Source organism: Sceloporus occidentalis, unplaced genomic scaffold (genome assembly GCF_023333645.1).
Source record: "Sceloporus occidentalis isolate IW3139 unplaced genomic scaffold, rSceOcc1.0.p SCAF_7, whole genome shotgun sequence".
In the NCBI taxonomy this organism is placed as follows: Eukaryota; Metazoa; Chordata; class Lepidosauria; order Squamata; family Phrynosomatidae; genus Sceloporus; species Sceloporus occidentalis.
The window spans coordinates 58,922,961-58,949,995 of record NW_028316987.1 but is presented as its reverse complement, the minus strand read 5'-3'; the positions used below and the strand labels follow the sequence as shown (position 1 = coordinate 58,949,995).

Here is a 27,035-nt window from a genome sequence, read left to right as displayed (position 1 = left end):
CCCGTGTGCATAAAGATGAGATACACTCAGAGGGGGCGGGGCTTTGGTACTGGTTCTTTCTTTTTTTCTTCCAGTCGCCGATACGTGACGTCACGAAGCGCCGGGATGTTCTTTGTTTACTTCCAACGGTCGGAAGGTTTGACAGCGAAGGGGGAGTTAACCTGAGCGTTGCGTGGGCGGGCGGTGAGGTCGCGAGCTGGCTCCTGATTGGTCAGGGGGCCTCTACCAACACGCCCCGCCTCCGCCACGCGCTGCCCCTGGCCAATCAGGAGCCAGCTCTCGACCTCTCTCCCGCGTGACCCCTTTATAAGCGCCGGGGATCTACAGTTTCCATCAGTGTGTGGGGGGCGCAGCAGCTCCGCGGTTGTTTTTATTTCCCCTGTGTCCGTGTGTCGCTTATGAGGGTCCGGTGAAGCTCTCGTTTCAAGCGCGGTGGAGCCGGGGAAGAGGAGCCAGGAGCATGGCGGCCTCGGCGTCGGAGAAAAGCAGTAGCAACAACAGCAACAAGAAGAAGACGGAGAAGAAGCTCGCCGCCCGGGAAGAGGCTAAGTTGTTGGCCAGCTTCATGGGCGTCATGAATAACATGAGGAAGCAAGTGAGGCCCGGGAATGGGAGGAGATGGAGGGGTCTGAGTGCAATGGAGGGGAACTGGACACAGTGTTCCAGGTGGGGCCTGAGCAGAGCAGAATAGAGTGGCACTGTTACTTCCCTTGATCTGGACACTAGACTTCTATTGATGCAGCCTAGGATCGCATTGGCCTTGTTAGCTGATGCATCACACTGTTGACTCATGTTCAACTTGTGGTCTGCTTGGACTCCTAGATCCCTTTCACATGTAGTTTCACTCAGCCAGGTGTCCCCCATCCTGTGTTATAATATAGCTTAATGGTGCTTTGAAAGGCTGCAAATGAATTACAAAGGGATCTTCTTATGTATGTTTGGGGGGGTGATATGGTTGCCATAGTGAAAACCAGAGAAGGCTCCTGTACTTTATAATGGTCGCATAGAGGAAGGAATGTCAGCAGATTTTGCCTGGTTATTTAACATACACCTGATGGAAGGTTGTTGTTGTTGTTGTTGTTGTTGTGTGCCTTCCAATCGTTTCTGACTTAAGACAACCTTATGAGAACCATGGGGTATTAACAAAGAACATCAAGCCGGCCTATGATAAGCATCCATGCCCAGGCCTTGCAGCAATGGCATTTCTGACTGGTCCTATCCATCTGGCTTCCTCTTTTCCTTCTGCATTCTTCCTTGCCCAGCATTATTGTCCTTTCTAATGGCATGTTTTCTCATGATACGGCCAAACTGTGACAGTCCCAGTTTAGTCTTCTTGGCTTCTGGGCAGAGTTTAGGCTCAATTTGCTCTAGGACCCATTTATTTCTTTTGTTGGCAATCCATAATATCTGTAGCACTCTTCTCCAGTACTGTATTTCAAATGAATTGGTTTTCTTCGTATCTTCCTTCACTGTCCAGCTTTCACAACCACACATAGAAATTGGAAATAGATGGGTGGGCCATCCTATATTCCATGATAAACCTTACACTTTAGGACCTTGTTTGTTTTCTTTATAGATCCCCTTTGAAATCCTAGTCTCCTTCTCATTTCTTGACTGCAACTTCCATTTTGATTAATGACTAAACCAAAATATGGAAGTTAGGTCCTCCTCCAGTTCCTGGAAGCTCCATAAAGACCACTACTTTGAATAGCACTGCTTTAGAGGCATTTTGCTCTTATGTTCTGTGCAAAAGGCAGGTTAGCATTGTATGGTTACCATATTTGCATCTCTCTCTGCCAGTTGAAGCTGAGTGGCCTCCCTAAAATTGCCTTGGGGGGTATGAGATTTGAAGTGAAGGCATCCTGATGCATACTTCAGTTAGTTGTGTTGAGTGTGGTTGTTCCTTGTTCTCTGTAACTACAAGGGCTCTGATGAAGTGGGCTGGAGTTTACAAACGTTTGTGCCAAATAAAACCTAATTATTTTTAAGATGCTAAGAGACTTTTTGTTGTGGCTCTAGTTGCCCTCTGACAGAGTAATCGTACATGTAGTAGTCTTATTGTTTAAGGCCTATGGATGTTTACTGGATAATGTGGTTTGAAATGAATCTGTCTGTCTTGGAATATGCATCAATGAGCAGAGAGGAGTCTTAAAGAACTTGGTCATTTTAAAACTGCAAGACACTCACTGTGCTGTGCATAAATAATGCAGTTTGTGACCACTTTAAGTGTCCTGGCTCAGTGCTGGGGAATTCTGGGAACTGTAGCTTTGTGAGACATTTAGCCTTCTCTGTCAGCTCTGGTGCCACAATTAAACTACGATTACCAGGATTCCCTAGCACTGAGCCAGGGCAGTTAAAGCGGTCTCAAACTGGATTATTTCTGTAGTGTGTTTTGGACCATACTCATACTTAAAAGTAGACCAACTCAAACAAATGCATCTTATAGTTTTTGATAACACTGCTCCAGATATAACGAAGATTGGATCCAAACCAGTTACACTAAAGGCTGAATGGGGAGAAACCAATTTCTGTTACGCATTAAAGGGGCTTTGTAAAATATTTTAGTTTGAATTGTATTAGCTTTACTTTATGGATCTCAAAACACAAGGTTTTTATAGTGTATATAGAAATCCACATGGCAACTCACACTCCCGCAGCCTCAGAGGAAGCCAATGGCAACTGCCCTCCCCCCCCCCTTGGAATAAATCTTGCCATGAAAACCCCATGATAGGTTTGCCTTAGGGTCGTCATAAATCAGCAACAACAAAATACACCCCATATATGATGCAACAGTTAGTTTAGCAAAGAAAATTAGAATTTTAGAGGGAGCTGAGTATATGAAACATTTGTATGCATATGTATTATAATTGTGGCTGCTTTGTTTTAGAAAACACTCTGTGATGTCATTCTCATGGTCCAGGAAAGAAAAATTCCAGCTCATCGTGTTGTCCTTGCTTCAGCCAGTCACTTCTTCAACTTAATGTTTACTAGTAAGTCTTCCTAATTTGCTGATCAGCACTCAGCCTAAGTATAATTTTGTAGCACAATGTGACTGAATGAGATGTAACTGCTGAATGTTTAATGGGCATGTGGTCATAAATTAAGTAAAGGACCAGATTTCCCCACCCCAAATGCTTCATGGACTGGGTTATGTCAGTGAGCATTGCCACAGTCCTGATGTCATCAGGTTCTTGGTGTAAGTGCTGGTTGAGTATTTTCCATTCACTGATTGGCCAGGGACCTGGCTCCATTCCCTTCCACACTTTCCTGGGCTTTTTCTTCAGCTAAATTAAACTTTAATTATTGGAGCAAGCAAAGAGCCTTAATTGACACCAGCTGACAATGCTTTATGTCTAATTACAGCAAATATGATTGAATCAAAGTCATTTGAAGTGGAATTAAAAGATGCTGAGCCAGATATTATTGAGCAGCTTGTGGAGTTTGCTTATACTGCAAGGTAGGGTTGTTTATCGTTCTTAATATCTATCAGTTGCAGAAAAGTACACATTTATTATTTATTTACCAGTTTGAAATCTGGCAACCCAGGCAGATTGGACTAATAAGACTCCTGTGTAGTTGCATCTCTGTAAGCTTTATCAATCAGAAATAAAAAATTATCAAGCACATAAGAAACTAAGATATTGAAGTTCAGGTTTCCTAGGAGTAACAAAGGCAGCATGCCATCTGTGCTGGGCGCACTTACTTGAGAGTAACCTACAGTGAACCTTTAAGTAGACACTGGGCTTTTTAGAGTCTCCATAGTTAACCTTGATTGAATAACAATGAGTGGAAGAAGTGGTTAGCTTGCTTATTCTGCCCTACAGCGGATTTTTCCACTTCAAGCTTAGTAGATACACGGGTGTTTGCATTTTCTTTTAAGAGTATTGGGTTTGTGATTTTATATCTTTTAAAACACCTCCAGATTTTGCTTTTAAAATAGTATAGTTGAGGAAGTATTGTTTTCACTCAATAGAGTCTTAAACCTATTCTTTTCTTTGATACACTTAATTTATTTTTTTTGTTTCAGTTTCAGATTTTGGTGTTGGGTGTTTTTTATGCAATGCATTGTATGTCTTCATTGTTTTGTTTTAAAAAGTGCCTGCAAATTGGCAAAATTAATAGCAAGATCCCTGAGAGCATTGAGCTTCCTCCTTCCTTAAAACCAGTTCCAAGGACCCTATTAACTTCCTTGCTCACCCTTTCGAATGATTGTTTTAGATTTGTATATTGTATTGTGTTATTGGTTTTATCAATTTTATGATGTGTTTGTAACTGGTTTTAAATTTTGTGTACACTGCTTTGATCTTTTGGAAAAGCGGTATAAAAATAAAATTTATTATTATTTACAGCTTCCTTCTTTTATACACTTTTCAGCTGATGCAGCTAGGAATATATTAACATAATAGAATATATTCTATATTAATATACTAACATAATATAAATCTGGATGTAATTTTGTTGAAATGCTTTTGTGATAATGTCACATTTATTTCAGAATTTCTGTGAACAGCAACAATGTCCAGTCATTGTTAGATGCAGCAAATCAATATCAAATTGAACCTGTAAAAAAAATGTGCGTGGACTTCTTGAAAGAGCAAGTTGATGCTTCTAATTGTCTTGGTGAGATGACTTACTATTATTATAAATGCATTGTTACAAAGAACTCTTGGTATTTTCCAGCAGTACGACAGGATGAAATGAACACATTTTGACTTTAATGCTTTTTTAAGTTACGCATGTCAGGTATAAAATGGAGGAGAAAGCAAGTTCTGGAAACTGGTTGTGTCATGAATATTTCAAAGCATTAATTTACAGATATGTCTGGCTTCTAAGGCTGAGATCCTGTTTATGCAGAGCATAAGAGTTTTGCCATTGTATTTATGTGAACAACAGGAAGACAGCCAGTAGTGGTGCTGGTTGGCAGTTTGACTGATAGCTTTCCTGTACACTCCGTAGTCAGTTAGTGGCCATTCTGGGCAGGGGTGGGCAGGTGTTTGTAATCAGGCCCACTGTGCTGCAAAGGAAGCATGGAACTACTTGTGTAAGAGGTTATGGGCTACCTCTCTACATAAGCTTGTAAAAAGGATAATACCTTAGGTACTTGCTACTTCAACGCCCAACTTGTAAAAATCACCATTTCTTGCACAAGTAGAAGGTGTACTGGCACAGTGCTTCAAAAGGATTCTGGTTTAGTAAGATATAATGTATTTTAATGTAAATCGGGTCTACTATGGGCCCATACACACTACGACTGGAGTGCAGCTTTGGCGCAGCTTCTGGCCTCTTAGTATGCATGCATCATTTAAACAGCATACCTCCAAAAGTGACCCAAAGCAGCTTTAATTTGGCCTGTCTGTATGGACTCTATCTTATTTTCTGTTGAGTCTCTTCAATAATTTTTATAAGTCACTAGGATAGAAAGCTGGGCAACTAGCCCATCAGTGATTCACAGTTAAGATACTAAGTGAAAAATCAAAATTTGCTCCTTATTTTGGTCTTTCATACATAAGGAAACAGAGTATTGTGGCATTTCAAAGACTAGCAAGTCTTATTTGGCATAAGCTTTTATGGGTTACAACCCATTTTGTTGTATGTGTGGGAGGTTGTTTCAGTTTGGGCTAGAAGTATGTCAGTATAAAAGGTACCAGGATACGGTAATCATAAGAACAGTTGCTGAGAGGTGAAAAAGACAATCTAGACAACCTAGCATAGATAGATTAATATGTGGTGTGATTAATAGTTTTGGACCAATCCAGTATATGAGATAGAGGACCAGAGGAAATAGAAATGTTAAAATCAGAGTGCATCTACACAGTAGGAGTGATGCAGTTTGATACCACATTAATGCTGTAGCTCCAATTTATTTTAATTTGTTTCATTTCTATATCGCCTTTCCCCCAGAGAGGGACCCAAGGCAACTCACAGAAAGCTCACTGAATTAAACAGGACTGTGTTGAACTCCTACATGTCTACCTTGATCTTAGGCAAGTCACATGCTCTCAGCCTCGGGGGAAAGCAATGACAAACCTCATCTGAACATATTTTTATCAAGAAAACCCCACGATAGGGTCACTGTAAGTCAAAAACAACTCGAAGGGACGCAACAACAATCCGTTATTTTGAGCCAGTGTGGAGTTCCATCCTATGGAATCCTGTGATTTGAGGCTTTACAAATCTTTACCTTTCTCTGTGAAAGAGTGTTGGTGCTTCACAAAACTACAGTAAAACTAATCATGACAGTTAAAGTAGTGTCCAACAGCATTATTTCTACAGTGCAGATATACCCTGAGTCAGAGAAAATTGCCTAAACAGTTGTTAATGAGGCAAATCTGTATACATGACTGAGTTAATACATACAGTGGGACCTCTATATCTGCAGACTTGCAATCCACAGATTTGAATATCCATAAGCTCTATTTACACTGCAAAAGATAAACGTCAGCTATCTTTATACTGACATCTTTCACCTACTGTTAAATGATTATTGAAAAGATTATTTGCTGATAACCATTACCCCATGCCCTCCTGAATATATGTATAAATAATGGCCAACTGAAACTATATTCCATGTATATGATAAAATGGGCTGCGGTCCATGCAAGTGTATGCCAAATAATGTAATGTCAGACTTGGTATTGTTGAAACAGAGTGTGGCTGCAATCTTACTGGCCATTATTATTATACTGGCATAAGTGATCGCTGTGCTGTAGGTACAGCATGGCAGCAGGGTGAAGAATGGCTGTGGATGCTTTGGTGACAGGTGGTAGCAGGAATGAAGACTATCTCTGTCAGGAAAGAAATCTTCCTTGGTGTCTGGTGAGGAAACATCTTTCGCACCTCCACCCTCCTTTCTGTGCACTATTCCAGAAAGCACCTTACTTTGGCATAGAGATTGTCGCACTGGCACTGGTGAAAGTCATGCAGTGTTTTTACCTTCTTGGTGTTCCAAACTAATGCTGGTACCTCGTTCACATTTTTTTTTAATGAAATATGTAATTGGTAACATACATTGTAAATTGACATTTTTCATCTTGCATTAGGTATAAGTGTATTAGCAGAATGTCTTGACTGTCCAGAACTTAAGGCTACTGCAGATGATTTTATCCATCAGCACTTCACTGAAGTTTACAAGACAGATGAATTTCTGCAGCTAGATGTTAAACGTGTGACGCATCTCCTGAACCAAGATACACTTACTGTAAGAGCAGAAGATCAGGTGAGGGTATAATTATTTCAGTTTTATTCTCACAATTTAAAAAAGGGTTGAGTTTTTTTTAAGGAGTATTGCTATAACTCATACTTAACTTGCACGAAATATTTCATATGGAGGCTGTAATGTGAGGAAGCACCTAAACAAATTTGGTGCCTCTCTGGGATTTCTGAGGCCTCTTCTTTCCTACTGCAGTACTCTGAAGAACCTCAGAGTCAAAAGACTTGGTTTTCCAAAACATGAGGAGCTGTAGTTTGTAGGAAAAACAAAGAATTTGAGCATTCCCATGTAAGTATGTGTTCACACATGTGAAATTTTGAATCAAAACTTGAGGATCAAGTGTACAGAGTAATTTATTCTTGGAGGACAAAATTGATCATGTAGATTCATATTGTGAGGGTGGTACAATGAATATTGTTATTATTATTATTATTATTATTATTATTATAGCTATGGTTATCTGAGATTCTTCGAGTTTCTCCTTGAAATAAAAAATAGATTTAGAACTAATCAGGTGTTGCTCATTGCACAGGGTCTAAATAGTTTTTTAGTGGCTGAAAAGTTGTAGGACTAAAACTGTAAGACAAAGACAGGGAAAATGCAGCTTGTTGTAGCTATGTGTAGCCCAAGTACCTTTTTCAAACTCAGTCTTTCAAATTTTTGCCCAAATATGTAAGGCTTGCCACAAAACCTGACAGTTTTTGTTGCAAAGAAACCCAACAGCCCCCAACTCCAACTCCCCCACAAATATCAACCAGCAACCAAATGGAGAATGATGTCACATCATGTCTTGTTTTCATTTTGATGTGATGGTGATGCTTGCTGAGGGGACAAGGCCTAAAAAATGACAGTCTTTGAATAATTTCTTATATAAAACTTGTTAATATACTTGGTTGCATATCAGCTATTGCTTGTATCATAGCTCTGTCTGTGTTCATGGTTCTGATATTCTTAATGATGGTTGTTTAAGGTAAAGCAGCTGTTCTTAATAGGCAAACATGCCGGTGGGTTTCTTGTCACTGAGACATATTTTCTTCCTTATCTTCCAGGTTTATGATGCTGCTGTCAGATGGTTGAAGTATGATGAACCAAACCGACAGCCATACATGGTTGACATTCTAGCGAAAGTAAGGTTTCCTTTAATTTCAAAGAATTTCCTCAGTAAAACAGTACAGGCTGAGCCACTTATCCAGGACAACCCAGAATGCCTCAAAATGGTTATCAGTAAGTTTTTCTAGACTTATGTGAACATTCTCTATAACTTTCCATTAGAATCAGTTTATTCCACTTCAAAGTCACTTTAACTGTGATTGAATGATGGATATTTTTATTGCTGTACTGTATTGTTTAATGTGGGGGGGATGTCTTTCTATTGGATTTTGTAGTTTCGGTATGTTTTTATTACTGTTGTAAACCGCTGTGATCATGGGATTAGCGGTATACAAATAAAGATTCATTCATTCAAAGTATTTCATCATTAAAGAAAGTCAGAAGGCTGCTGTTTTCTCTTGGCCAGGAAATTGAACTGAATCTAGTCAAAAGAAATTTCTTAATTGTGGATCACTTCTTGCCAGCTACAGAGACGAACTGATTGTATTACTACTGTGAAAGTTTACCTCATGGTAAGGTCCACTGAATTAAGTGGAACTTAAATGCAGGTATTCAAGTAGTATGTATGACTTATCTTATTGCAGTGTTTTGTATGTGGGTTTCTCCAGACATTTCAACTTTTTCCAGTTTTTTTGTTGGTGGTCAGTTTCCAGTGATGATTCAAGGCTGTATCTGGGACTGTAAATTCTGAAGTGCTGTCTTCTCCCATAATTACTTGTCTGTTGGTTTAACATCTTCCAAGGACCTGTTAAATCACACACCCTATTCTGATTGGAAGAAGACCTTCTCTTTAATTCTTTCATTGTGAAATGTTTTACATGGAAGGACTGAGGTGTATGTTTTGGTTAAGTTTACCTTCCTATGAACCTCTGTGCAAGACCACCTTTCCTCTTCCTTTTGAAAGCGTTTAAAGGAAGTGCTCTAGTGATTGTGTCTTTCTTGCATGTTGTAAAAGAACTGAGAGGGACAGTAATGATAATTCTAGTCTACAAAAGGAAAGTTATTTTACTTCTCCAATCCTTTTTGCTTCTATCCCTTTATCATGGGAGTTGAGGAAATAGCAGTATCTTATATCAGGTACCCTTATGAAAAAAGGAGTGACTCATATTTCTGGTTCAGGTCAATTTATTATTCCAGTCACTAACCTGAGACATTGGTGGGTGGATTAGTAGCTAGCTTGGTTGCATAGTTGCTGACTGGGAGGATTTCATGGCCCCACGTGTACTACTACATAGGACAAAGTGTTGTTTCTAAGTGTCTTGAGCCAACACAGCACCAATCACATGGGCCAACCAAGGAGGGCATGCATACCATGCTATCTAATTGAAGGTAAATGTATTATGCAGTTTTCCTTTCCCTCAAAACAAATTTGATTAGCCTTTTGGTTTATAGGAGGGGAATGACCACTATCACCACCACTGCCAGACAGTTCAGTATGCAATGTGGCGCAATGAACGACAGTCATAGTATATGAGATACTTGGACTTCTTTTCCCAGAGGCTATTGTTAATTTTATTTAACAGCTTTTTTTACAAGAATTAAAAATAATTGATGAGTTAAACACACCTTTTGAAAGTAGCTCATATGTCAGTTTTAGAATAGTATTGATAGAAATGTTGATATCTGTCATAAAATATCTTCTGTGATATTTTCCTCAGCTGTTTAAGTGCAATAAACCTACGCACCACCATCTGTGATTTTAATGTAAATCCAGGCTACATCTAAAGTAAATACTAACCTAATAAAAATACTGGGGGAAACTTGAGGGGTGTGTGTGCTAATGAGAGTTGCAAAAAATGTTTTATGCCTGGTGGGAGCTGTTCATCAGCTTTTCACAGTTCAGTGTGCTCCAGACGTATTAGACTACAGTTCCATTAAACCCCATCCAGGTTGCTTTACAACAAGGGAGAGGTAGCTGTTGGGTTGGTAGGCCACATTGGCTTCCTGAGAAATCTGGGGGGGCTATACCCCATGCTCCAGATCCCAAATATTTCAACTTTTTTTTTAGTTTTTTCTGAAGAAGCTTTAGTACAAATGTTAATAATAAAGTTTAAATGGTTTTAAACTCATTAAAACACAATAAAAAGGATAAAAGTGGAGCACATCCCATTAAAAGCTCCTTCTGCTCCAACAATTTAAAAATAAGCAGTTCAGCTTCACAGCTGGTTGTGAATTTGCTGAAAAACGTCCCATATGTCCATTTAGTGGCTATGGGGATCTTTTAGCAAAAACTCCCATTTCCCTAGGGCAGTTTTCCCATAGCTCCCATCCAGATCTTTTTAGGCACAGAAGAAGCCTTAAACAACAGGAAGTAAACAGGGGGTCAATAAAACAGGAAATCAACTTTTGAATTTATTCCTATTTTGGGGATTGGGATGGAAGCATTTCCTGGTCCTAAAAAACCCCTGGAAAATATAGCAAAATTGCTCCCTATGCCCGCTAGAGAGTGTGGGGCATATTTAGTGGCAGTAGTGGTGGAATGTGGAGAGACTGAGAAATAGCCTTGGAGATTTTAATCTGCCAACATTTTACATTATAGCCCTCATCTCAATACATGGTGGTTACAAATCAAAAAAATACTGAATTTGCTTCATGAAAGCATTTGGAAAGTTATAAATTATTGATAGACAAATTTGTCCCAAATCATCATAGGGTGCATTGTCTGCGGTACACTAGAGATGCTGAATTCTAATGAAAATACATAGATATCAACATTTTTCCTACGTGCTTGATGGCATGGATTACCATCTGAGAGGCATATTCCATGACAACCAGTTAGTATCACTCCTGTCAGTGATAGTATTTCTAAAAGCTACAGAATGCTGTATCATACTGCAGCAGCATTTTTCCGTATTTGAAAGAGGCTGTATATCGGTTCTGTGTAACGGGTAGAAAATAGGGTTTAATCTCCCCAACTTGAGTTATTGTTCATTCTTAGGCTGGAAATAGATTTCCCTTTAAGCTAACAGTCACTGTGTGCTTTCTTGAGTTTAGGTGGAATGAGATACCATCTGCTTTCTCCAGAGGACAGAGAAGAATTAGTTGATGGCACTCGCCCACGAAGAAAAAAACATGATTATCGCATTGCCTTGTTTGGAGGATCACAGCCACAATCATGTCGATATTTTAATCCAAAGGTAATTCAGTTCTTAACTTATTTGAATAGGTGCCATGTAGTCCATAAGATTGTCTTTCTATTTTAAATGTAGTATCTTGTCCATCTGTGGCTTGTTGCACCTCTTTGTATGTCAGGATTTTTCTCCTTGATCCTTTTTACCTCATAGTAATGACCATACCTATCTTGTGCTCTTCAGTCAGTTTTGGCTTTAATTCAAATAAATAAAGCAGCTGAGGCAGGTACTTAAAATAGCAGGCACACGAAGTTATATAATCTTTCATGTATATATTTGTAGCTCTTGCATGGAACAGGTGAAGGGTTTTTGTTATATCAGAGTGGGGGCAAGCAGTGATTATACAGGAAGCTTTCAGGAGTGCAGGGATATTTTGAGATTTCTATAGCAACTTAAATGCTTCTTTCTTACATTTACAAGTTTTTCATTATTGCCAGGATTGGGTGTCTGTTCTGCATAATCATCTTCAAATTGAAATCCAAAAATAGTTCACATGGAACAGGGGCATACAAACAGGGAGAATGTAGGGAATGGTCTACGCATGTGCAACCTGGTAAAGAGATCAACATAAATAAGGAAGATAATATGGTTTCTTGAGCCCTGTTCCTCTTGGCTGGTTGTCCAGGGAAGAGATGCAATTAGTTTTAAAATACATGTCATGCAGCTGTCAGGAAGGGGATCTTTCTATCCTGTTTAAAAGTGGCAGTGCTTAGACTACTGCTGAAAAAGCCCTCCCTGGATCCTCTGGAGCTTAATAATTACAGGCCAGTATCCAATCATCCTTTTGGGGGTGAAGTGATTGAGAAGGCAGTTGCCTTCCAACTGCAAGCTGTCTTAACCCATTTCAAATTGGCTTCAGAGCAAGATACAGAGTTGAAACTGATACGGTCACCTTAATGGAGTATGTTCTTTTTGACACCAATGGGGGAGTTTATCCCTGTTGGAGCTCTGGACCCCTCAGTGGCATTTAATACCATCAACCATGGTATCCTCCTGGAATGCCTGGGGGAATTGAGAATTAGAGGCACATTTTCAGGCAGGTTCCATATGGTGATGCTTGGGGATAGCTGCTCCTCAAAAAAGAAGCTTTTGTATGACATACCACAAGTGCCATTCTATCCCCAGTGGTATTCAACATCTATGTGAAACTGCTGGGAGAGATCATCCAGAGACATGGGATGGAATGTTATCACCGTAGTGATAATATCAAAATACAGTGCGCCCGCGTTATACGGTGGTGCGTTTTGCGGATTCCAGTATACATTGGAAGCCGCACCAGAAGGAAACAATGGCGTGCACTCCTGCGGCTTGCACCACGCTGCTGCCTGTCTCCGCGGGAATGAGCCCCATTCATTTGACTGGGGCTTGAGCATCTGTGTTTTTTCCTTTCCAGGGGGGATCCAGAACGGATCCCCCGCATAAGGGAAGGGCGGACTATATATTTCTCCATGCCATCAAAGACAGCTTCATAGTGTGTCTTCTCTGAATAAATGCTTGGAATAGGTAATGGGTTGGATGAAGAAAACAAATTGAAACTGAATCCAGACAAGACAGGTATTTGTTATCCAAGGTCCTAATCTGGGGCTGGAGGTATGTGAGCCAGTTTGGGATGGGGTCACACTCACAAGGACCTTTTCATCTGCTGCCCCCAGACTGTGGAGTGACCTGCTACAGGAGATATGACTTTTGAAAATGCTGTCTGCATTCAAAACAGGATTAAAGACATATCTTTTCCAGCAGGCCTACTCAGTCAATTTTAAATCATGACTTTTTAATCTGAGTGTGTACTTTTCTGAGTGTATTTAATAATTTTATAGTATTAAATTTTAACTGTGGGTTTATGTGTTGTTATTGTGTTTTGTATTTTAACGTGTACCTGCCTTGAGGAGAGTCAGAAAGGAAATAAAATGTATTAATTTATTGTCATTAACATGTCCTCTTAAACTGAATGGTAAGAGAGGAGTACAAAAATTGAAGACTTCAGGAGGAATGACAGAAAGGTAAAGAGAGCTGGGGAGTAAAAGAAGCAAATGAACAGAGCAAAGGAAGAAGCAGAGGCAGATAGGTGAAGAAAGCAAGGATGAGGAAAGCAGGAAGGGACAGTGAATGGACAAACAAGTGGTGGATGCAGATGAGAAGCAGGAGAAATGTGGAAAACAGGGACTAAGAAAGTGGGATTAAGGAAATGGAGTGTCAGATAAATGAAGGAAAGTGAGAGGTAGAAACCTAGGTAGGTTGTATGGTCACTGAATTAGAGTATTTCATTAATCCCAAGTAATATGTTGTTTTTTAAAGGGCTCTTCTATACATGTAATTCTTATGAGAATAATGTTGAATACTGTGTATGAAAAAATGCCCAATAAATTCTAGATACTTGCATGCGGTACATATTTGAATACATACTGTGTTGCTATAGCCTGGAATAGTAGTTTGCAAACATCTTTTGGACCAGCTCCCAAAATTCCTGGCTAGTATGACTCAGGAATTCTGGGAGTTGAAGTCCTGAACATCGGGAGCACCGTAGTTTGAGACCACAGGCCTGGATGGACAAAATCCTGTTTAGATCTACAGTCCTACCTGAACTAGTAGGTGACATTACATGCTGTTTGTCAAAGCTAGCTCAACACATTAGCATAGTCTGGCTAGTTCAGTGCTGTTTTTGGATGTTTTTTGCAATTAGATCTAGACTAACATGTGGTACTGTTTGGTTGCTTGGGTGATAGTTCTAAGTTTTCATTGCATTATAGTTTGTTTACTAAGGCAGTTATCCCAACTGCGAGAAGTGGAGTATTCAGGCACACTTTTACTTAAGTGTCTGCTAGTAAGGCTGCAAGTACTTTTGGCAGCATTCTTCTCAGTTGTTAGGGAAAGTGATTGAAGGTAGATTGTAAATTGTAGACTAGGAAGCAAAATCCTGGTTGCCATGACAACATGTTTTTAAAGGTTGTTTTTCCTAATTATAATTCTTGCAGTCTGCTCTTTCCTTCTGTTTGTCTCTCCCCTAGCACTTTCTTTAGTCTACATTAAAATCTCTGTAGACTATTTTTATCTGTTTCATTTTAAAATCAGTTCAGCCTCTAGAATAAAGCATCATAATTGGTTAGTGATGTAACTGCAATCAAATATTTTATGTTAACAGCTTCTTTTGTCTTTTTTCTGCTTTTCCTTTTAACTGCTGATACTCCAAATGAATCAATACTTGAAACTGACAGATCAGTAAAATTGGTGCTAACAAAACAAATATTTCAACCCTGAGTAAAATCTTTCTAAGCCTTACTAAAAGACTCTGGTCAGCAATAATAATGGCATTATGAAGAGTCAGATCATGCCTTGCACTAAACCTCTAGTCTGTTCAAAATACAAAATCTTCAGAATGCAATATGTGCAGTTACATATCTACATCTATATCAAGGCACAGTCATTTTTAAAAACATAAACTTGTATATGACTGGAGTGTTGGAATAAGTCTTCAAGCACACACTTGCTATAAAGTCCACTAGATGACTTTGAGCCAGTTGCTATCTATCTCTCTCCCTAATATACTTCTCGGGGTTGTTCTGGAAGTAAAATGGACAACCAAGGTCCTTGGATTATGGTGGAGTAAATATAAAATAGTCTCGAAACTGAAATTTCCAGACAGTACAAGTAGGTCTTCCCTGTGTAACTGCTTTACTTCCTTATCTTTTTCTTATACAGGATTACAGCTGGACAGACATCCGATGTCCCTTTGAAAAGCGAAGGGATGCAGCCTGTGTCTTCTGGGATAATGTAGTTTATATTTTGGGTGGTTCTCAGCTTTTTCCTATAAAACGAATGGACTGCTACAATGTTGTGAAAGATAGCTGGTACTCCAAACTGGGGCCTCCAACACCCCGTGATAGTCTTGCAGCTTGTGCAGCAGAGGGTAAAATTTATACCTCTGGTGGTTCAGAAGTAGGTAAGATACTTTTATGGCTCTTGTGGTAGAGATACACCTAAAGAGTAGTTTTATACGGTGCCCTAATATTGTCATTGAATGTTCCATTAAAAAGGAAACAATATTCCTAGAGTATGAAAGTTGTTTATGTGTTAGCAATATGTATCTTATAAATTAATGATAAAATTTATATTGCTGAATGTAATTTTAGAAAAGCCTATGTTGGTTTTACTTGGCCAAGTAATTTAGTCTGTGAATGAAAACATATATCCAGCTGTCATGTGCCAGATTAGTAGATAGATCAACCTGTGATACAATTGACATGGGAAGTAGAAGCTGGTAGCTCACCTAGTTAGGAGCAGTGGCACACATGGGCCATACTGTCTTAGTAAAATGAGAGCCACATTTTGGCATGCTTTTGTCCTGTTCTGTAGTTCTTCTTAGTTCGATATGTTAGATGCAAAGCTGTCCTGGGTACAGTATATTATATATGTACTGTTGCATTACCTCCAGCTATAGAGTTGATGTGTAGTATGTTTCCTAGATTGAGTGACCACAACTAGTAGGATTGTGTTCAGTACAATTGGTATAAGATAAAAATCCTGGAATCAAAATACCACTTTTTGAAATCAGAATCACCTGGACTCTTGCCAGAAAAGGCGCTGTTTCGACAACCTCATGTCAACACTGTTTTTATTTCCTGTTTTTGTGTCCCAGTTATATTTTATTATTGTATATGGAGCAGGTGCAGCTTTTTAAAGTTCTTACTGTGATAGGAAAATTGTCCAAACACTAGAACATGCATTTCTTAGGAGAGTGGTATATCAAAAAAATAACTAAAATTCTACACCTTGATAAGTGCTAATTTGTGAAGTATAAAACACTTGAAGATCCATCTTGAAACAATCTTGTTGCAAGTGTATAAATTGGATAATTTTCCAAATATTGTCTAAATCTTTTCTTTTTCTTTTCTATTTTTTCTTTTCTTTTTATTTTTTTAATTTTTTATCTTAAGGAAATTCTGCTTTATATCTGTTTGAATGCTACGATACAAGAACAGAAAGCTGGCACACAAAGCCCAGCATGTTGACTCAACGGTGCAGTCATGGAATGGTGGAGGCAAATGGTCTTATATATGTATGTGGAGGAAGTTTAGGAAACAATGTTTCTGGAAGAGTCTTGAGCTCCTGTGAAGTTTATGATCCAGCAACAGAAACGTATGTACTGACCTAAAAGCTTCTGCCACAGATTGTTTGAGTTCTTCTTTTGCTTTTCAGTTACTCTTTCCAAAAGAGCAAAAGAAGTTTGACTTCTAAATTGTGAAAAAAGAAATTGAAATTAGAATCTGTTTCCTTCAGTGGTACAGAAAAACTTTGCTTTGTCCAATTTGCCATTTATTCCTTTTGTAAGAAGCAAGAACTTTTACAAGTGAGAATTTTCTAAAGGGAAAATTGGTCAGGTAAATGAGTCAAAAGCCAGGAAAAAATGGGTTAACCTATACTTATGTAGTGGATTTTTTGTGATGTTTCTACAAGAAAATGGTTAGCAATTTTGTATTTGGAATAGAGATACATCAGAATAATATAATGTAATGATGTACACATTTCATAATATAATTATGTTGGGATTTTGTTTATTGGGATTTTTAAGAGTAAAACAAAGTAAAGTGAACCAATACAAGATAGCATTATTTTATTATAGAATAGCTGACTAGCTCTTTGCAACTGGAAAATGTATGTATTTAGACAAACTAGAATCAGTTTGAATGGATGGGAATGATGTGAATATGTTGGTGGGGTCAAAAAATTATGGCTAGCTGGCCTTAGTAATCAATCAGCTGTAAAGTCTAGTCCTGCTATATATTTTCAACAATATTATTTTAAATTAAAAATTGATATTGGTATAGAAACCAGACCTTACATGTAGAACTATTGTATGTTGGTGGAAGTACAGCTAACTTGTTTATGAATTTTATTAGAGTATTTATATCTTATACTCTGTTGTAACATTTGAAAGCAACATGCAGATAAAAAAAATTAAAATAGTAAAGAACAATTTAGAACAGCATAAAATATATAAAATTCAAACAAGTCAAGGAATTTAAAGTCATGTTTATACAGATTCAAGCCAAGATCCTTAATCCCTAAAGATCTTTTAGCTTGATGCCAAAATGAAGTCAATAGCAGTGCAAACTGGGTCCGCAGGGGAAGGTTAGTCCATAACCAAGATGATACATTGAACAAAACCTTAATGTCTCCCATGTCTCCAGGTAGGGTTTACAAGTGTTTCTACAAGTGTGTGAGCACGCACACATGAAATGGTATCTCCAGGGTATTTAGAAGTTTAAATGTCTTCACCAGTTATTTGAATTGAGACTGGAAGTTGTTGTTGTTTTTAAATCTTTTTAAAAATTTGAAAAACAGGAGTTTAAATTCATTATATGCTGTTAAAGGTCACTCTTCTCTGTAAGCAATTACAGCATTTCAGTTCTGGACCAACTTGATAATTTAAAAATGAAGTAATCAAGAGGAAAAAAAGACTATTAAATCCATTTTTCCTAACTCATAATTTTAAACTAATTCCGTATCATACCTAAGGATGTTTCTTGAATACTTCAAGGTCTTAACCCAAAGTTGATGGAAGTAATTTATGTCTATGTATAAGGGACTTCAGATTTTTCACTGAAATGTACTGTAAGTGGTTTGAACTGGCACAGATTCAATGATAAAACATGTATTCTTAAAATGGTGCTGGATAAAAGGAATGAACAAAAATAGCTCTATTGGGAACTGTTTGGGACCTAGAAAAACAAATTTGAGGTGGCACTTCAAATCATTCTGCCACAGACTGGAATTGATTAAGAACACCCCATAGCTGTAATGGAAAACAATGAAGCCGCTATAGATAATGTGAAAATTATCCACTGGTACACAACATCCCTACAAAACACTTTCCTTGCATACAATGTTTAAACTAAACATAAGGGAATACTTCCTACAGTTTCCTCCTTCTAATTCAAACAGCGCACAGTTTCATATGTTGGGCCCATGCTTTTGAAGAGAATGGTGGACAGGGAATGGTCATGTCGCCTCTTGCCACCACTCGAAGTTGAGCACCTTAAAAATAATTTTGAAAAGATTGAGAAAAGATGTTGAAAGAAGTGGCTTATCAGAAATGACAGGATTGGCAAACAAAAAGAGAACTGCAGAAATCATTGCTGTGTATCTATTTAATCATTTTTAACTAACACTTGTACTCTAGTTTCCCTTTTTTATTGCAGTTTTAAAACAAACATGCACAATATAACTTCATTTAAGCCATTTTAAACAAATTTTCTGGAAAGTTTAAGCTTCTATATATTTTTTGTTAGAACAAAAACATTATTTCATAATTGTATAGAGAAGGAATTAGGCAGCTTCCAGCAATGTGGTGGATCATTTTCTGCCCTTGAGAACCTCCAGAGGACACAGGGACTGCTAAAATGTCAAAACGCAAAACTGGAAGTCAGTTTCTGGCTTTGATAAATATATGTACCATATGTTAAATAGTGCAGACAAGACAATGCAACCTATTTAAAAGGTAAATGACCATTCTTGAAAGCTTATAGGAGAAGCATTTCACCCTACTTCTGCCAGAAAAAAAGTGTGATGTAGGGAGGAGAATTGGATTGCAAAAATGGTCCATCGGTGGGATTATTTGTAAGGACATTCCATACAATTGCATCTTGGTGTAATTTTTAGTGCAGTTTTAAAATAAATGTGCTTCTTCAGTTAACAAGCTGTTGTAAAAGAGGTTCATACTGGTGCTTCCATCTTCACCAAAATGCTTTTTATATGTGTTTTTAAACCATTCAATAACACTGTTTTATGTAAAGCAGCCTATGAATTTAACTTGGTGAGGTTTTTTTTTAAAAAAAAATACTAATCAGAGGAATTGATAAAATTGGTCATGGAAATGGAAAATAAAATAAGTAAAGCTAACACACTTTTCTCCTTGCCAGTTTTAGCACCTGAAGACACTCACTGGGAAAGAATGTATAATGAAACTGAGAATTTCATTTTAAAATACTTTCAGGTGGACAGAGCTATGTCCAATGCTTGAAGCACGAAAAAATCATGGACTGGTGTTTGTGAAAGACAAAATATTTGCTGTGGGTGGACAAAATGGTTTAGGTATGTATTAATTTCTGTTGTTTGATCCTAAGATTTGCCATGTCAGTATACCATCTACTGTGCCAGGTGCAGCATCTGTGCTGGCTTTCTTAGTAATGTGGCAGTACTGTTCTTCAGGAAGCCTAATTAGTTTGCTTTTTGTCCGTCAGATGTGTTGAACTACCATGCCCTGAATCCCACAGCTGCTGGTATAATAAATAAAAAGAGACAAAAATAGAACAAATAGAAATATAAGATGACATGCAATCATCTTTTCAGCATTTACTTAAACGTCTATACAGGGCAATCAAACCTCTCTAATTAAGAATAATTTCCCTGTTTTCCACAACTTATCCTATTTAATTATCTAAACGAAACCTTTACTATGTTAAATTCTATCCTTATTCACAAGTAGTCAGTCAAATAGGAAGATTACAAACATTAATAAATCTATATTAAAATATTTTTTTATTATTCTCACTTATACAATTATCTATCTGTTACAAATTTCCAGCTGCTCCTTCTATTTTAACAAGTTTATCATATTCTATTTGTCCTTACCTTTTCCTAATTTTCTAATCCTAGTTGCCCCAAAACACTTTTCCAAAAATCACTGTTAACACTCCCCACATTTCTTCTCTTAAAATTTTTTTCCAAAGGTCTTTTGCAGGATCAGCCAAATTCCACTCCTTTTCATTAGCAATAACAATTCAGATGTCAGATTCTTGTTCTTCATGGTTTCTGTACAGAGCATATTTTAAACCTTCTGGAATCGCTAGGTTGTTGTTGGTAGCTTTGCCCATCTATTATACCCAACCCTAGCATTCTTGCTCATTTGCTTCAGTTACTTTTTGTCCATCACGCCAGCAGCAGCTTTGCTCTTGGATTCACTTTCAGTTTTATCTCCGAGTTGGTTTTTGACTATATGGGCTGTTTTTTGGATTACTCTGCTGTTTTTTCCCCTCTGGTTGTAAAATGCTTCGGACTCAACTTGGACTGTTTGACAACGATTTACAATGTCTACCCTTTCTACCTCTTTTAAGAGGTGTGATGAGTGTGGGGCTAAACTTCCAGGCTGGGATTGCCACTCCCATTGCCTTCTTTGTTTGGGAGAGGGACACAACTTTAATAATTGTGTTCACTGTAAGGCTTTTATACATCAGGTGAGGAAAAATTGGGAGTCAGGATTAAAGGCTCTTCTATATGAACTGGCCTTAAAACTTTACGTTCCGCCGCCTGCTACCATATCAGCCCCTTTGAGGTTTGCTTCTGGGAAAATCTACTCATTCATCTGAGAGACCCCATTCTGATGCTGTTTGGCATGGTGAATCTGAGAAGTTCTCTTGGCATCATGTCAGTACAAAATAAGTCATGGAAACAAGCTGTTGAACCTGGAAAGGATTGTTTGAAACCACAAAAGAAGAGAAGCTCGATACCAAGCCTCAGTACCGATGGAGGACCTAGGAAGGAGACTCCTGCTCCCTCTCTGGCTAAGGGTGATATCCCTCCAATTCAGGGGCAATTTCTTCTGTCTGAATTCTCGGTTGCCCATCATTCGGGAGAGCCCAAAAAAAGAAAAACACTTGTAAGTGTTCTTCTCAGGAGTATTCTTGTTCAAAGAGGCATAAGACTTCCACTTCTTCAGCTGACCATCAGAAGTCTGTTGGTTTCAAAACCATTATCTCCCACGGTGTCTCTTCAGTTGGTAGAAAGAAGTTCAAGTGGGTACGACATTGAAAGGTGAAATCTATTTTCCCATCCGAGTGCTCCTCGTTCAGGTTCACCCATTTCTCTGCCAGTGATTTCAAGGGTGATGTCTGCCTAGAACCCCTCAGAGGATTCCTTCTCCACCTTATAGAGTATTAGACGGGCATTCATCATTGTCTTGCTCCAGGTTTCCTTCACAACAGTACTGAGAGTGATATCCTCTGAGGCACGAACCTGATTCTCAGTGTAGGTTTTGAGAGGTGTTTGACTCTTGTTCTTGGTATATTTCAAGGTACTCTTCACTTTGAGTTCGTGAGCCAACATGGAGTTGATATATGTTAGGGACGATATTTGCTGCCAGCCACACATGAATTTGAGGTCCCTTACTATCATTGTGTGTTTGACCTCCTGCATGGTTTAATTCCATCTCTGGCTCGGTCTGTGGTCGTTCAATCAGTACCTGTCTCCCAGATCTCTGCATCTATCTCTTTGGACATGCTGTGGGATAGATGGCCATCTCATGTTCTTGTGGTCCATGAATCCACTTCACCAACAGATGATGTCTGTTCATTTTCTGAGCAAGTCATTTCAGTGGTAACACTGATGAGAACACAGGTACTAAGTCTTGCCACAAACCAAGATGCCAACTGCCCACACATTTATCCAGGAAATGTCATCAGACAACCTAATGGCTTCACCCACAATATTAGGGGGACCTTCACATGCTCATACTTCAATGTGATTTATGCCGTACTATGTCATTAATGCCCATCAGCACTCTACATTGGGCAAACAGGCTAGTCCCTATGCCAGAGGATAAATAGACATAAATCAGACATTAGGAATGGGGATACACAGAAACCAGTAGCAGAATATTTTAAACTCCTTGGGCATTGCATCTCAGACCTCAGAACAGTGGTCCTTGACTAAAAGAACTACAGAGGTAGATTGGAAAGAGAAACAGCAGAATTGGAATTTATCCATAAACTGCAGTCCCTCAGCAATGGATTGAACAGGGACAATGACTTCCTGGCTCACTACACACATTTCAACACTATCTGACCCCATTCCCATGGGGGCATCCTACACTTATCTATCCTATCCACCTACAGGCTAGTTTCAAAGGCCAAACTGATGTTGCCACTTCGTTGCCATACCCAATGGCTATGTCTTTGTCCACAAACGACCATAGTTAAAACTGACTTGCTATTTCATTTCCATACACAAAGGATTTTGAATTTGTATTGACATTCTCACATACCAAAGGCATATGTATGTCTGTTCCTGGCTTCCCCTCCACCAAATGCATCTGAGGAAGTAGACTGAAGTCTGTGAAAGCTCATGCTGCCAACTTCTTTCTTTCAGTTAGTCTCATAGGTGCTACAAGATCTGTCTACATATTAACACCAATGTGTGTTTTTTGTACTAGAAAAGTTTAAGGTGTATTAGAATTGAAGCTTGACCATTGTCATTTTCAGTGAGGTGTTAGCCTTTGAGATCAGATGTTCCTCCTTCTCACAAAGAAGGGGTATCTCTAACTACACTACACCAGTGTGGTGTCATGGCTTGAGCATTGAACTACAACTCCGGAGAACAGGTTCGAATCCCTGTTCAGCCATGGAAACCCAATGGGTGACTAAGAGCAAATCACAGATACTCAGCTTCAGAAAGGCAATGGCAAACCTCCTCTGAAAGAATCTTGCCAAAAAAACCCCTATGATAGGTTCACCATGGAGTCACCTTAAGTAAGAAATGACTTGAAGGTGCACAGCAACAACAAAAGCAAGGTAGTAGGAGCAAATGCTATCTAAGTTGGTTTTGATTATCTTTCAAAAGTATGTAGTGCCAGCCTTCACAGCATATTGGAAGAAATAAGAATGAACATTCAGAAAAAAATTCAATTAAAAATGTTCCAAACAAAAAGATTAATCCAAAATGTGACAATCATGCCCCCAGACACTTGAGGCATGCAGTTTGCTATTTAAAGACAGTTTGAAAGACCACTGGCCTAGTTCAGTCTCAAAATGGCTTCTTTTTTGGACCAGAGGGTGGCGTAGCATTTTCCCTCTTGGAAAGAGGCCTTTTCAGTTCTAAAACAGGTTCTGGAGGAGGTAATAATATTTAAGATGGTGAACTGTAACCCCCTTCAGCTTCTGGGGCTGTTATTTACCATTTGGGAGACAATTTGAGGGTCGTGGTTTAGGGGATGGTAGAAATTCCCTCCTTTAGAGGTTGCCCATCACAGTCTAGCTTTTAAGCACTGCATTCTTCCTTTTCCTTGCCTTAATCACTAAGCCCAGAATATGTTTTAACTAAAGTTTTGCCATTTGACTCAGTTATAACTTTAAAGGGAATTATTATGCTTTGGAAATGTGTGCTTAAATTTAATCGTATGTTTTCCTCTTTTTAAAGGTGGTTTAGACAACGTAGAATATTATGATATTAAAGTGAACGAGTGGAAGATGGTCTCCCCCATGCCATGGAAAGGTGTAACTGTAAAATGTGCTGCAGTAGGTTCTATAATTTATGTCTTGGCTGGTTTTCAGGGTGTAGGGCGCCTGGGGCATATTCTTGAATATAATACTGAAACTGATAAATGGATAGCCAACTCCAAAGTCCGTGCTTTCCCAGTGACTAGCTGCTTAATCTGTGTTGTTGATACTTGTGGAGCAAATGAGGAAACATTAGAAACTTGAGGACTTCAAGAAAATCATACGGTGCTCCTGAAAAAATCGTTTCCTACTTAATGATGCTTTTACATTTTAGTTTCAGTTTGTTATATTATGGAAAATTTGGAATGCAGTCCTGTCCATTTTTATCTCCAAAACATAATGTGGATTTGCTTGTGCAAGTTTTATTTTCACTTTTCTTCCTAACAATTGGAAGTATTTCAAGAATCTGCAAACCAAGACTGAAGAAAAACAATCTAAGATGCACTTGTGCACTTCTTTCACAAACAAAACTTGCCTGAAGTACATTGTGGAACATTTCAAGAATTTTAAAAGTATATTACCTGCATTTTTCTAGTTAAAAATACTGAAATTTTTCAGGTAGTACAGATGAGTTGAAACTTGTGGTGTATATGTGCTCAAACAGCTGTTCTGCAGAGAATGTACTGTATTACTGCCATACAGCTTCATCACAAGATAGGAGTTCTGCAACTTCAAGGTCCAGTTATTCAAGAAGTACTTGAATGAACATCATACTTTTCGAGTTCCTTCTATTTATACTGAGCTTACAGGGTATATCTCTACGCAAGCAACTGTTTCTCTTAGGTGGTATTTTATTGCACAACTAGAATGGTGCCTAGCAATAGGCACATAATCGGAGATTTTAAATTGTATATGTGCAAAACCATATGCCCTGTTATTTCCACTATAGCCTTTCAACCTTATACAGGGGATATGGTTCTTCTTCCATAGTGCTCCTGTTTCTTAAAATATTCACTTATAAAAATGTTATATCTCTCTCTGTCCCCATGGGAGTATTGTGGAGTTTAAGAATAAATATGCTCTTGCTTTGGATGCATATTAGAAGGCAGCTTCTAATTTCTGGGAGAAGTAAATGTAGTCAGGGAAACGCTACAATGGAAGCTACACTTAGCTAGACAGGCCTTGTTCCTGGGGAAAACAAATTTTTGCTTCTAATTGTAGTGCATTTATTTTGTCAGATAAATAAATGCGAATCACACTTATTTTGTTCTCCTGCTTCAGTTTTCTTTCTTGGATGCAGTCCAGGCTAGACAAGCTATAATGCAGAAAGTGGTTTGTGTCTAGAATATCTATTCATTCCTGTTCTTGTTTGTGTTGGAATGGATCAACATCCATAACAATTTCTTTCTTCGTGTTGAGGTTTCAAAAACTACAACATATGTACTGTGAAAAAACAACAACAAATTTGCATGTTAGAAAGTGAATGCCTTTATTGCTTGTGTATAAAACATGTCTAGCATGTAATTAGTTCATTCTTTTCCTCCAGTTCTTTTCTCTGCTTTGCAACTATCTCTCTTCTAGGTTGAAACTTCCAATATTGTCTAAAATTTACTTTTGTTCTTAACAGTGCCTGTTGGCCATAAAATCCTTGAATTAAGGTGTTTGAATCAATATTAAACAGTGTATACCCTACACATAGAGATATTGTTCCAGTTCCATAGGAGTATTTTTTATGTTTGGATTTTTTAAAAATTCTGAAGCACTTTTATATATATATATATATATATATAAATCTGCCTTGGGGAGTTTTTTGTTAAAAGATCTACCAATAATAGATCATTTTCCTTAAAATGCATTTTTTTTCTGCAGTTAGTCAAATATGAGTAGTTTGGTATGAAAGCTCTTTTTTATGATTCTGGATTTCTACATGTTCTGTATGTAGGCAGTGTGTGAAAAATTCCATCCTTGTCCATTCTTAATATATGAACACAAAGTGCAAAACATTTTCTTGGACTGTTTTGTGTATTGACAAATATGTATTGATAAACCGTGTCTACAAAATACTTTAGTTAAATATCAGTTTTTGAAAGTGAAGAAAATACCTCAGTGAAGCTTGTGGGTCAGTAAACTTTGTTGATTAAAATATTTGTTTTTTCTTTAAATGGTCCTGAATTCTGTTCACTTAATTCTCAGTAATACAGTTTGAACCAGCATGGTATAGTGGGTTGAGTGCTGAACAACAGGTTTTGAATCTTTTCTGGGCTATGGAAACCCACTGGATGACCTTGGGCAAGTTACATACTCTCAGCTTTGGGGAGCCAGTGGCAAACGTCTGAACAAATCTTGCCAAGATTTGGGTCATCATAAGACAGAAATAACTTCAAGGCACAGAACAGTTCTAATGCAGGTACCCTTGTTAAGTTTAGCCTAAGGTAGGCAAACCAAAGCTTCATCAATATACATATGTAGTGTAAACATCACCTGAAGGCAGCAAGCTTTTGGGGGTATTGGCACAACAGTGAATTAAATGAGAAGTCTATCCTGGTATTGGGGAACTTGCCTGTGGCTCTTCAATCATCAACACAATGTTCCAATAAAGCAAAATGTGAACTCCCTTTGGACCCAGTAATTGCATTTTTCTTATATACTATAGATGTACATATCTATTGTAGCACCTGCTTTTGTTGACAGTACTTCATCATAGCCTCAGTGTATGAAAGCTTACTGTCTTGCTGCAATATCACTTTTCATACTGATCCAGGCTAACAAGGCTATCTTTGAATTCTTACCACTATAGATGGGTGTTCACATACAATATTTGTTAAATGCCCTTGAGTTAACATTGACTCATGGTGACCTTGTGGATGAGATCTCCAAGATTCCCTGACTGCCCTGCTCAGGCCCATCTAACCATCTGGTGTGCAGTGTTCCTCTTTTTCTACTGCCCTCAACCTTTCCCTGCATCATTCTTTTCTAATGATTTGCCTTCTCATGATGTGACCAAAGTACAACAGTTTCAAGTAGCCATCCTGGTTTCCAGGAAGAGTTCTGGGTTGATCTGTTCTAGGACCCATTTGTTGTCTTCAGCAGTCTTTTCCAGCACATGTCAAGTGAGTTGATTTTTCTTCTATCTTTCTTCACTCTCCAACGTACAATACAAAATATACATTACGTATTACACATACAATACATATTTCTGTCCCAAGACTCTGTGCTCTTAATTAATGTGGGTCCATTACACTAGAACACATTAGTTACACTTCCTCTGTGTACCAAGGCAGGAAGGGTACATACACTCTTTTATGATTGCTGTACCATATTTGAAAGGCATGGCTGTTCTAGTGCAGAGAAGTAATGGGTTCAAATATATGGGAACGA

At 38.3% G+C, this 27,035-nt stretch overlaps 1 protein-coding gene across 1 annotated transcript; it reads left to right on the top strand.

The window, feature by feature from the left end:
- Positions 1-286: 286 nt before the first annotated feature.
- LOC149309810 (kelch-like protein 7) lies at positions 287-25,819 on the top strand. The gene is made up of 11 exons (XM_089533087.1): positions 287-595; positions 2,888-2,990; positions 3,364-3,457; positions 4,496-4,620; positions 7,041-7,216; positions 8,260-8,434; positions 11,315-11,457; positions 15,148-15,388; positions 16,383-16,584; positions 19,442-19,539; positions 23,638-25,819. Exons 1-11 carry the CDS (start codon positions 461-463, stop codon positions 23,919-23,921), a joined length of 1,776 nt encoding a protein of 591 aa, XP_089389213.1. The 5' UTR covers positions 287-460; the 3' UTR covers positions 23,922-25,819.
- The last annotated feature ends 1,216 nt before the right edge of the window (positions 25,820-27,035 follow it).